The sequence below is a fragment of the Arabidopsis lyrata genome, assembly GCF_000004255.2.
Source record: "Arabidopsis lyrata subsp. lyrata unplaced genomic scaffold ARALYscaffold_6, whole genome shotgun sequence".
Classification (NCBI taxonomy): domain Eukaryota; kingdom Viridiplantae; phylum Streptophyta; class Magnoliopsida; order Brassicales; family Brassicaceae; genus Arabidopsis; species Arabidopsis lyrata.
In genome coordinates, this window is record NW_003302550.1 from 3,882,411 (window position 1) to 3,894,825 (window position 12,415).

Genomic DNA, 12,415 nt, shown 5'->3' on the forward strand with positions numbered 1-12,415 from the left:
AATTATATAGTAGTAACAACAAAATAGAAAACAAGTGTACCCACCAACTAATTCCAAATTCTTGAAACATATTTAGAATTCACTGTCTTCTTGTATCTCAGAAACAGAGCTTTGTTCTCTGTCTTTTTTTTTTTTTTTTGTTGGCTCTTCTTCCTCGTTTCATTTAACTCTCATCTTTCTCAATTTACCAGTGTCTACCACCTTGAGAACTACCGCCTTTTCTTGGGAAAAATCCACCTTTCTTAGGTTTAGGGATCTCATGAATGTCCATCACTTGTATAGTCCTTTGCTTTTTTGCTGGATACAAAACAAACACATGAAAAACGCAGTCAGAAAATGATCCCACTGAGTAGAGAGGTGTCTGAAACTAAAAGCGATTGAGCTTTAAAACCATTCTCGGCTTGTCTGTAGTTTTGTTGTAGCCTTTTCCGGGCTGTGTCGAAATCAACTTCCTTATGCTCCTTGTCCCTCTGCAATTCCCAAAAACCAAGTTCATCACAATTGACATATAGTATAAGAGTCTTTTAACACCGATATCAGGATTCGGTTTGGTAATGTACCGGAATGGTTTGTTGAGAAGGAGAAGGGCGAGAAGGTTTAGCCGGAGAAGGAGATTCTCTCCTAGGTGGAGGAGCAGCAGCAGCAACAGGTCTTGGTTTTCTCTCTGGCTCGGTAATGTTACTGTTCTTGCTTGAACTGGAATACCCATCTGTTGAAAACCGGAAAAGGAATAAGCTTTACGGATTCAAAATGGTGAAAAGATCGAAATGCTGTAGTCCTTGTTCAGCAACTTACTCTGAGGAACCGGTGAATATCCGAAATCAGGCACCTGCCACAGGAGAAACAGATAACAAATGAAGCTCAATGACTAACCAAGAATCGAAAAGAGTATCGGATTTTTTACCTGTTGGCGATTACCGTTATGGAGAGCTTTCTGCACCGGTGAATCCTCATCGGCTACATTGGAAGAGATTGATTGTTCTGAGATTGATAAGAATGATGCTTGTTCTGAGATACAGAGTTTGTATGCTCTTTACCTATCAAACTCGGAGGTTCAAGATCACCAGGCTGGTTAAATTTGACCCATTCGTCAACTGTTTCCTTCCATTTTCTGCAAAGAAACAAAGTAGAGTGAAGAATTAGAAATCAAGAGTGGTTCTTCATAGTTGAATTATGAGCAGAAAAGTTGTCTGAATGTGATCGTAACTTGACAAGCTGTTTAGCTAATCTTCGAACATTGTTAGATGGATGCTTCCGAACTCTATTCACATGCCTCCCAATATCAGTTTCCTAAGTGATAAAAAAAATCATAAACTTCAAAAACAATCAAAACAATTGAAGAGTGTCCTTATTGAATCAAGTTACACTACCTGAAGAGCTTGGAATGTTATGTCCATATCTTCCAGATTCTGAAGCAACTCAACTAAAGATTCTTCAGACTGAAACCACAAACAAAACAATCCTGTCTTCAAAAACCGGAAACAGAAAATCAAGATCCAAGTGGAAAAACATTAGCAAACCAGATCAGGATCTTCAAGTTTCTCCTTGATTTCAAGAATACTCTTCTGCTCATCATCAAACAAACCAGCAAAGGGATCGAAATCGTCATCGTCTTCAACATTAACAGATTTCTCTCTTACTTCTTCTGCTGCTGCTGCTGCTGCAGCAGCTTCTTCATCTTCCTCCTCCGTCTCCTCGTGAACCCTCCCATTAACCCTACCAACCGCCGCCTCCGTAACGCTACCTCCGCCGCCAAAATCGCAGTTTCTACACTTGTTAGCCATGGACGTAGCGTAGAGACGCTCGACGATGTTATCTCTCCGACGCTTGAGCTCTTGACCATAGTCAAGAGACGCAACGAGAATCGCCGTGTCGATAAATGTCCAAACATCAACACCTGCGTTATCCATAACCGATCGGAAATCGTCCAAATCCATTATTACCCTCTTCCCCAAATTTGGTTACTTTATAAAGAATTCAAAACAAAAAAACAGAGCAAATCGAATTACGTAACCAGATCTAAAAGATAAATCTTTTGATGAATTTGATTCATCGGGGATTAAAATCGTGAAGAACCAAACAAAGTTTAGATTCAAATAGTTAAAAGATAGACAATTAAAAAACAAAAACAGAAGAATCAGATTGGTAAATTCAGATTAAAAGGAAGACCCTTTACTGTTACGAGGAAGAGCGAAGAAAACAGAAACAGAGGAAGTCTCTCTCTCACAGTCTCACATAAGATCAATATGGAAATGGGAAAAAAAAAAAAAAAAAAGGAAGGAAGAAGAATGGGAATATTCCAAATTTGAGGCTTTAGAATTTGGTTTGGGGGGTTATTGCTTTTTCTTTCATTCTTCTGCAAGTTTTTTTTTTGGTCCGTTAATAATAATATTCAGACAGAATCAATTAACAAGTAAAACGAGTTTTAGGACAAAAGTAAAAGAAGAAAATGGGAATTGCTTTATTGAGGGATACTCTTGCCCTGGACAGAGCAAAGCTAAGCAAGTTGGTTTGTTGTGGTTGGGGAGATGAACAGCTCTAGAGAGAGAGGGGTGAGTGTTTTTCTTTCAATAATGGCGTTTACTTTTTTTGGTTTTTCTTTAATTGGAGAGTAACATTTACATGTTTCGACATTTTTGCTTAATGGGCCTCTAAATTTTTGGCCCTATAGTAAGTGGACCCATATATCAAATCAATATTTTCATTCGGTTTCTAAAGTGTTTCATGACATTTTTTTAGGCCAAAAGCCCGTAATCTCTCCAACATGAACCACTAATCGTTTACTATTTTTTTTTTTTTTTTTATATACCCGATCGGCTGATCCGGTCAGCCTCGATAGGAACGCACCGGAGTGCTACAGAGTGGACTCACTACCACCCCGAGGGATGGGCTACCACACTGCCTGATCCAAGTTTGGAATGCTTTCCGACTAATGCCAGGGGGTAGCTGGATCGCCTGTTACCAGACTACCATGTAAACTGTCTGGGCCGAAGCCCAAGCCTAGACTTCCCAACAAAGTGTTAATAACAGCGAGGGAGGAAGATCGAACCCGGGTTCGGGGATTTCACCCTCAACTCCGGACTCGCCCTACCACTCGCCCACCACCTTGCGGGCTCGTTTACTAATTTTACTTCGATCCAAACTCCAAAGAGAGGATGACAATCTTAGGTGTTGAAGGAGGTGTTCGATCCACCAAAGTTCACTTTCTTAGAAACTAAAGTTTATTTGTCACTTGTTGTTTAAGTTTAGATGAACAATAAGATGTCTTTTATGCATGCAATTATTGATTTTTTTTACATCTTACAATATTTACATTAAATTTTATATATATTTGAGTATATTTATACTTAGTTTGGGCCCCTTTTTTAATTTTTTTCTAAAAAGCAGACCTTATTTGCACTAAAATGTTTTTAAAAATGGGCTATGTAAGAAACTTTTTAAACAAATTGGACCCTTATGTTGAAGAATTTTTTATTAAACTGTGATGGGCCCTTGAACCGATGCTCCGATGTTCTTCTTAGAACCACAAACGGGTAAAATCAGGTTGAATAGGGTAAAATCTTTTTAATGGTCTATTGATTGATTAGAGAGAAAATGTAGAGGACAATTATCAATGAAAAATATTTATACAAGAAGAATGCTATATTTTCTCTCTATCAACACTAATATTATATCTATATTGCTCTCTCATCATAGTAAACGGAAATATATGTCTACACGTAGATGTAGAAGATCATCTATGAAGTAGAGAGAGTCCTCATCCCTCAAATCTGTCCATGACATCGAAAATAGTCTGCACAGCCGTAAGTTTCACCTTCCACAATCGTCGTATGTGTGTAATTCGGTAAACTCTTGACTTGGCTTCGACCTGGCACTGAAGTTGTAGTTAATATCATCGCTCAGAGGGACTCTACCCTTGGGAATACAGCTGCCCAGATGGATAGAGGCTAGCACAATCTTTGCGTTTCATGGTCATTCCTTCCTTGGTATTACTTTGATCATCATATTTCATCACTCAAAAGGATTAAGGAAATTAAATAAGACTCACATATTTTGATTCAAAAGATTTTGAACAAAACAATTAATACGAGCGAAAGAAAACTACAACATAATTCCTACATTTTTAACTATAAAGAATATTGAAAACGTAAGCATGTCATTGATGGAGAAATAAAAAGGAGAACAAAAAACAACATATTCAAGCTACGGTTAATGAATTTTGAGACAAGTACATAGTTGGGTAAGATCAAATTTCAAATTAAAAGCAAATGAGGACTAAAAGATACGTGTTAGGTGTAATACTAATGTGTACATGTCTTGTACATGCACAAATTATTTTAAAAGGAATGAAAGACAATTACGTATCTATATATACATTTTTGGATGACTTTTAGCAAATAAATCCTGGAGTTGGAATGTATTTACGGATGAATGCCATTGGCATTAATTATTTAAATTTGAAAAATATTAATTAAAGATATTACCAACACGATTTCGAGAATCATAAATTCATATCTTCCTTAATTTTCTGAATCATTAATGTGATAATCTTTAGGAAATATTTTTCTGTAAAAAAAAAAATCCACATTAATGAAGGCATTAAAATCGACACTAACAATTAAATTATTTAGATATTCAATTATTTTAAGATTCTTATATCTTATTTGATATTTTTTTTTAATATCTCATTCTTTAATTACTGCGTTTAGAATTTATTGGTTGTTACCTATTTTTTGGTGAAATTTATTTGTTGTTACTTAATAAGTAATTATGGTGCGGTTATTTTAGTTAATATCTAATTTAAAGGATTTGTTTTCTTTTATTATTAATAAACGAATAACATGTATAGAAATAAAAGATTTTTCTTGCGACTCTATAATAAAAATATTAAACTCTTATTTTCTACATTTCTTACACATAATATCCTCTTATTCAATAACAAAAAATATATATTGCATATTTTTAAAAATATTTATAATATTTAAATTATATAAAAAGTTTGTAATATTAATATTATTTCAACTCTATACAAATTTAATATATATGTATATATACCTTATGGGAACCATTTAAAAGAAATTTTTATATATGTTTAATTTCACGGGACGGGTAATATGATGGGACGGGTTTGGGTTGATATTTATAAAAGATAGTATACCACGGGTGAAATCCTAAAATTAACAATCAAAATAATCTATCAAACAAATTACATTTTGATTTTTTTTAAGAAAATAACTAAATGATGTTTAATTTCACGGGACGGGTAATATGATGGGACGGGTTTGGGTTGATATTTATAAAAGATAGTATACCACGGGTGAAATCCTAAAATTAACAATCAAAATAATCTATCAAACAAATTACATTTTGATTTTTTTAAGAAAATATAGCCCCGCGGTGTACCGCGGGTTAAAATCTAGTTAAGGTACATGAACGAATAGATAAATGACATTAATATAGGCATTGTCCTACATTGAAGTTGTATTTTATCTTGACGCTCAATGCTTAGATTTCTCACTGTTTTGTTTTTCTTTTTTTTAATGAAAGATACAATCGTTGCCAACGCAATTCTCTCTTGTTTGCGTTAGCGATGTTTCTTACTTTCAGCGATGTTTCTTTGTGATTTAAGAGTCTCTGATTTGGGATTCAGATGATGTGATTTAAGGTTCTTATACGGGCCAATAAGGACTTTGTGAGTTATGAGAAGGCCCATTAAATTTAACAAAAAAAGAAGGCCCGTTAACCAGAAAATAATAAAAAGATTCGAACGAACGTGTATAATATATCCATCCAATAACCGACAAAAAAATGTATACATCCAATAAAATAATACTAAAGTTTTATGTATAGTAATAAAAATTAAACAATTTTAAAACAACCCTAAATTATTTTACCCCATTTTCTTCTTTCTCTTTCCCTTGTTCAAGCTGGGTTAAAATCCGGCGACTCATAGTCACACATTCGTCGTGTTTTTTTCTCCGGCCAGTACCCGGTATTGGTGTCGTCGGTAAATTCCTCGTCATTGGTCCTTTTCTCCGGTCAGCCACAAGAGATTTCCTTATATTCCCAACTTGCTGTGGAAGCTGGTACATCTAGAATGGTATACTCTTCGATCCTTTTGCATTTTGGGATTATGATAAGTGAAAGGCACTGACCCTAATTTCACCATGTTTTGGAATTACAAATGCTTATATAATTGCTTTGTGGTTCTCAGGATGCATTTAGAGATGCTATATTGCAACGAGCTCCTATTGAAACCTTTGCACTCAAGACTGTTCAAGAGTTTATACAACCTCAGGTAACTCTTGGATTCAACTAACACTGTCTTCACACTTCAGTGTATGTGTTACTTTAAGTCTTACTTGTTGTATTTGTCATATAATTTGTCAGAAACAAACAAAGTTGGCTCAAGATGAAAACCAAATGCTTGAAAACATGCTCCGGACATTGCTGCAGGAGCTAGTGGTCTGTTCTTTCTCCACTATATATCTTCGTGGTATGCATATGCTTGTTGATTTAGTCATTTTGATTTATATATGTGTGGATTTCTCTTTGTGTTTTGGGGGGTTTCAGGCTGCTGCTGCGCAATCAGGAGAGCAAATTATGCAGTATGGTCAGTTGATTGATGATGATGATGATAATATACATGGCCAGATTCCTCATCTTCTAGGTTAGCAATTTGTTTCAAAGCAACCTGTCTTCTCTGATTTGCATAGTTCGATTAAATAGGTGCAAGTGTTGTGCCCGTAAAACATCTCATTCTCTTGTAGTCTATTGCTTATTGTCTCATGCTTGATGGTTGCTGAGTACGTTCGTTTTGTTTCAATTGGTTTGTTTAGATGTTGTGCTTTATCTTTGTGAGAAAGAGCATGTAGAAGGTGGCATGATATTCCAGCTGCTGGAGGATTTGACGGAAATGTCTACTATGAAAAACTGTAAAGATGTTTTTGGTTATATTGAAAGCAAACAAGATATATTGGGCAAGGTATTTCTTAGATGAAATCAATAGTTTCCTGTGTTAATTGTATGAGTTTCTTGTATTTTGACTTGGATCTTGCAATTATTTGCAGCAAGAGCTTTTTGCACGTGGAAAACTTGTAATGTTGAGGACTTGCAACCAACTTCTCCGGAGACTCTCAAAGGTTCGTTATCTGCACCCTTTTCTAGTTCCCTTTGTCGAATATCCACAAGTCATAATCTACTTTTTTTTCAGTTATATAACACATCCATTCTTTTTAATTCCCTTTTTTTACTTTCACAATCTGGCATACAGGCCAATGATGTTGTATTCTGTGGAAGGATTCTCATGTTTTTGGCTCACTTTTTTCCGTTATCTGAGCGCTCAGGTAAGAAGGGTTTCTCGTAAGTTTGCATATACAACTCTTTGGTACGTGAATGTCTATAAGTTGTGTAACGTTTACTTGCGTGACTTTTTCTTGCAGCCGTGAATATAAAAGGCGTTTTTAATACATCTAATGAAACCAAATATGAAAAAGATCCTCCAAAAGGCAAGTAATTTTTTTTTCTTATGCTTTTGGTCCTTATATCCATAGGACAATTCTAAAACGTGTTACTTATTCTGTCTATGTCATTGCTTCTCAGGCATTTCTGTAGATTTCAACTTCTATAAGACATTTTGGAGTTTACAGGTGCGTATTTGTTAATTGAACTTTATAGGAAATGACTGTTACGCCTTTATCATAAGGATTGTCTCATAGAACCTCTGTTTGCATATCATGCAAAATCGGCATTACTGGAGATAGCATCTCAGTTTTCCTTTTGTTAGTTAGTTTATTGAGATAGTTCTTTTCTTACTGAGAAATCTGTTTCGTTTCCAGGAGTATTTCTGTAATCCCGCTTCTCTTATTTCCGCATCTACCAAGTGGCAGAAATTTTCATCCAGTTTGGCGGTATGTGATCTATGGTTTTTGGCTAAAATGCATTACCTGGTCTTATATATATTGAATATGCATAGAAAAATCATCTCAGACTTCGTTTCTTGAACTGCCTATGTAGGTTGTTTTAAACACCTTTGATGCTCAACCACTAAGCGAAGAAGAGGGAGAGGCTAATAGTTTGGAGGAAGAGGCAGCAACTTTTAATATAAAGTACCTAACAAGTAGTAAATTGATGGGTTTAGAGGTAAGTATGCTGTGGTTGCACACGCACACACACACAAAACTTCTGAACTTAGCAGTTCACTCACTTTTTTTTCTACCTTTCGTCACAGTTAAAGGATTCGAGTTTCCGACGACATATTCTTCTCCAGTGCCTCATTATGTTTGATTATCTAAGGGTAAATGTCTCTCAAGAATTATTGCACGGAAATTACTCTCTCTGGTATTCTGGTATAACTGACTCCTGTTTCCTTTTAGGCACCAGGGAAGAACGACAAAGATCTGCCATCTGAAACCATGGTCAGTGTTTTTTCTTGTTTAATGAGAAAATGTCCTCTTGCTTTCTTTCAAAGATTCACAAACCTAGTTTATATCTCAGTATTCGGGGTTTTATGCATAATCACTCAAAGGTATTTTTTTATCTTTTCGGTCTAGAAGGAAGAACTTAAGTCATGTGAGGATCGTGTAAAGAAATTGCTTGAGATCACTCCGCCTAAAGGGAAAGAATTCCTCCGTGCAGTTGAGCATATACTGGAGCGCGAAAAGAATTGGGTATGTGTGCTGCTTTCTCTCTTACCTGCTGCATGATTTTTCTGGCTTGTAGTCGAGGGTCGTTAATGAGCTTCTACAATACACAAATAACAGGTCTGGTGGAAACGTGATGGATGCCCACCATTTGAAAAGCAACCGATAGATAAGAAATCACCTAATGCAGGGCAAAAGAAACGGTAGGGGGAAAAGCTGACCTTGTAATCTAACTGTTTCATTCTCATGTAATCGCCTAACTAGATGGTGTCAGCCATTAGAATTTTAGAATATGTTAAGTGCAAGATAAGACGTTTTGTCCCTGGTGATCTCTGGTCACTAGTCCATTAAAGTGAGAAACAACTAATAAATCTACATTACGAGTATTAAGCTCCATATGGGTTATGCTTTTACAGGAGACAAAGATGGAGATTGGGCAATAAAGAACTCTCCCAACTTTGGAGATGGGCTGATCAAAATCCGGTATGCATTACTTTTCTTGCATCCTTGTTCGTTGTTCATATTATGCCACATGCTACTCCAGTCTCTCCTCTCGGATCGATCTTCAAATTATGTCTCTAAAATATTTGTATCTCTGATGGCATAACAGAATGCTTTGACTGATTCTCAACGTGTCCGAACCCCTGACATTGCAGACTACTGGAAACCATTAGCAGAAGATGTGAGCTAACATATTGTTTTCTTTATTATTCACGAACAACATTTTCAAAAAAATGGTTGATGTCTAATTAGTACATCTGGTTTTGTTAAAATCTCAGATGGATCCATCAGCTGGCATAGAAGATGAGTATCATCATAAAAACAACAGAGTATATAACTTTCCTCTGATTTACAACTTTATTTTTATGATGCTTTATTGAATCAGTCTCAAGGCAGATTATTGTTACTGTTTTGATAGGTTTACTGCTGGAAAGGTCTTCGGTTTACAGCTCGGCAAGACCTTGAAGGATTTTCTAGGGTAAAATGTTCTTCGATTTCGATTTTCTCAATGCTTCATATGATTGCTTTTTAAAACATTTTTCTATCTTTTTTACAGTTTACCGAAATGGGAATCGAAGGAGTTGTCCCAGTTGAACTATTGCCGCCTGAGGTCCGGTCTAAATACCAAGCTAAACCGAACGAAAAAGCCAAACGAGCTAAGAAAGAAGAAGCCAAAGGTGGATCTCAGGAAACAGAGGGAAACCAGATTGGTGTTTCTAATAGTGAAGCTGAGGCTGAAGGAGGAAGGGGTGATGCAGAGACGATGGAGAGTGATGCTATTGCAGACACTCCTACGCCTGAGGAACAACAAAGACTCGGTGGTTCTGACACAGAAAACGGTCAAGAGGCCGGTCAAATCGAAGACGCAGAGACAGAAGAAGCTGGTTTGATGGACACTGATCTTGATCACCCCCCTACGCCTGTCTCATGAGTCTCGACCTTCATGGAACGGTGAAGCCTTTGGATATGAAGTTAAAATGTATTGATGTTTAACAAATTATGTTAAAAGTATTTTTCTAAATATGTTTGTATGAGTGCAATCTTGAAGCTTATAACATTGTTTTCCATTTCTATATACGCAATAAAATCATCATACATTTAAGTTCTTTTAGGTAATTTATCGTCTGAGTGTAATTTATCATCATACATATTCATAGCTAATAAACATTGGATTCTGTCGCAATCCACTAATAATTACACACTTTAACAAACAAAAATAAATCAATTACTATAGGAATCTATAGCTAGATATGTCACTATAAGCTATCAACACAAACTTTATGTTTTGTCATCAATATTTTTAGAATATAGATGAGTGGTTTTAAGTCATGTCACGATTTTAAGTCCGTAAACACCACCGATCTCCATATAATAAGGTTTCATCACGCCAAATTGCCAATAATACGTGAAAAATATATCAGTTCACGTTGGTGAATTTTTTAAACTGATTTGATTATATTATTACTACCTCCAATCATTGAAAATGTATATACTTTGTTTAGTCGTTTGTCAATGCAAATCAAATCACCTTATAAATTTACCCCAAACACTATTAAGTTGTTTATGCACTGTCACATAAGATCACAGTTGTCTAATAGTCGTTGCACTCTTATGACAAAAAAAGTGTCGACTCATATTGAAACAAAAAAAAGAGTAACAGTGTTGGCACACCGATGAGATAAAGAATCGACCAAGAGACAACAGAGTGATTTGTGTTGTCAACGACAAATGAAAAGTTGCCTATTTGTTACTTATCGTTTGAATACAAATCGTATTACGATTTAAACATATATTATTATCTAACTTTTTTTAAAACATGATTTATTAACTAAGTCATTTAATTATTGTAATACAAAAGATTTTTGCTGAAACAACAACATGCTACTTTTTCATCATTTTCCCGGAAGAAACTAAAAAAAACATGTGGCACCGACACTTTTCTAATTTTCTATAAGAGCATGTGGCCCAAGGAATTGGAAACAAACAGTACCTACAACAATGCATTCTAATCATAGATATTATTTTTATAAACATTCGTCTTTAGACTAATATTAGCTTAACACTAAAATTGCATATGTTTTTATGTATGAAAAGATGAACTCACAGCTTTATTAGTACTTTACTGGAAAAAAAACTTGATTACTAGCAGGTTAAAAACATCATATATTGTGATTTCATTTTTTAAAATAAATATATATGCAATTTTAGTGGTAAGCTATTATTGTCTAAAAATACGTATGTGTTTTTTCTTGACTTAACTCTTTATACTACATACAGGGCCGGCTCAAAAAAATTAAGAATCCTGAGCTGAAAAAAACAATTGGCCCTAATTTCTTATGTATATATATAAAAAAAAAATTTTGGACCCTAATTTTAATAAATTTAATTGAAAAAAAAGACAAAAAAATTTTGGACCCTATGCATGAGCACTCTCCGCACATGGGGAGAGCCGGCACTGACTATATATATATATATATATATATATATATATATTGTCGGCAAATGTATACATATGGATGTATGGCATATAAATATAATGTGATATGATAGTCTCAATAATTTGCACATTGTTTTCCAATTGTACATAATATTTTGTGGTCAACAGTACATTAAATTTTATATGCAAAACAGGAGAAAAGACAAATGGGAAAAATAATGGTGGGTGGAGCCAAATTTAATTGTATCTACACAAGAGTTAGTGAATAGAATTAGAAAATTTAAGTCTGTATCAAGGCAAAGGAATGATATATAGAAAGATATTCCCTGGACATTTCTAATATTATATTTCAGGTAAATATATAAAGTACATTAATAAAGCACACTTAAAAGTTAAAAGTTAAAACAAATGTGGTCAACATCCTCTAAGCAATATAAGTATAGATTTTATTTTTGTGAATCTATTTTATTGTGATTAGTATAGTCATGACTCATGAGACAGAAGAACAAATATATAAAAAAAAAAACTAAAAAAAAAGAGGAAGACAGAAGAACAAAATACAGGGAAATAATAAATGAAAAGGGTGATCCAATGTTTACCAAATGTATATAAAATTTTCGTCCTTTTCCGATAAAAAGAATCAGTGAGTCATTTAATTTTTCTTACGTCAATTTAAAGTCAATTTATACAGTAGTATATTTTAAAATTTATGTTTCTAATTTATACGTACTCTGAAATTTCATTTCTTTTAAAACATTTTTACGAAATTACCAACTGTTATTGGAGTGGAGGACAGAGCGCCAAGCGACACACTTTTACTGGGTCCCACACTATT

The 12,415-nt window shown here is 34.7% G+C and overlaps 2 protein-coding genes across 3 annotated transcripts; one reads left to right on the plus strand and one right to left on the minus strand.

The window, feature by feature from the left end:
• Positions 1-97: 97 nt before the first annotated feature.
• On the minus strand, positions 98-2,586 carry LOC9307458 (probable mediator of RNA polymerase II transcription subunit 26c). The gene is made up of 9 exons (XM_021022777.1): positions 1,521-2,586; positions 1,371-1,439; positions 1,208-1,290; positions 1,038-1,111; positions 905-957; positions 796-829; positions 561-709; positions 392-470; positions 98-297 (listed from the first exon to the last, which is right to left on the minus strand). Exons 1-9 carry the CDS (start codon positions 1,935-1,937, stop codon positions 185-187), a joined length of 1,071 nt encoding a protein of 356 aa, XP_020878436.1. The 5' UTR covers positions 1,938-2,586; the 3' UTR covers positions 98-184.
• A 3,306-nt stretch (positions 2,587-5,892) lies between these two features.
• Positions 5,893-10,259, plus strand: LOC9309496 (THO complex subunit 1). Of its 2 annotated transcripts, none has more exons than XM_021020986.1 (20): positions 5,893-6,100; positions 6,215-6,298; positions 6,391-6,465; positions 6,574-6,670; positions 6,840-6,985; positions 7,071-7,142; positions 7,274-7,346; positions 7,443-7,508; positions 7,603-7,649; positions 7,839-7,910; positions 8,017-8,142; positions 8,231-8,296; positions 8,376-8,417; positions 8,556-8,669; positions 8,763-8,845; positions 9,059-9,125; positions 9,253-9,324; positions 9,422-9,472; positions 9,562-9,621; positions 9,700-10,259. In XM_021020986.1, the coding sequence occupies exons 1-20, from the start codon at positions 6,098-6,100 to the stop codon at positions 10,072-10,074; spliced, it is 1,791 nt and encodes a 596-aa protein (XP_020876645.1). In that variant the 5' UTR covers positions 5,893-6,097; the 3' UTR covers positions 10,075-10,259. The 2 variants fall into 2 exon arrangements, with proteins under 2 accessions (XP_020876645.1, XP_002871388.1); XM_002871342.2 differs by having other exon boundaries at positions 5,894-6,100; positions 8,553-8,669.
• Positions 10,260-12,415: the final 2,156 nt, after the last annotated feature.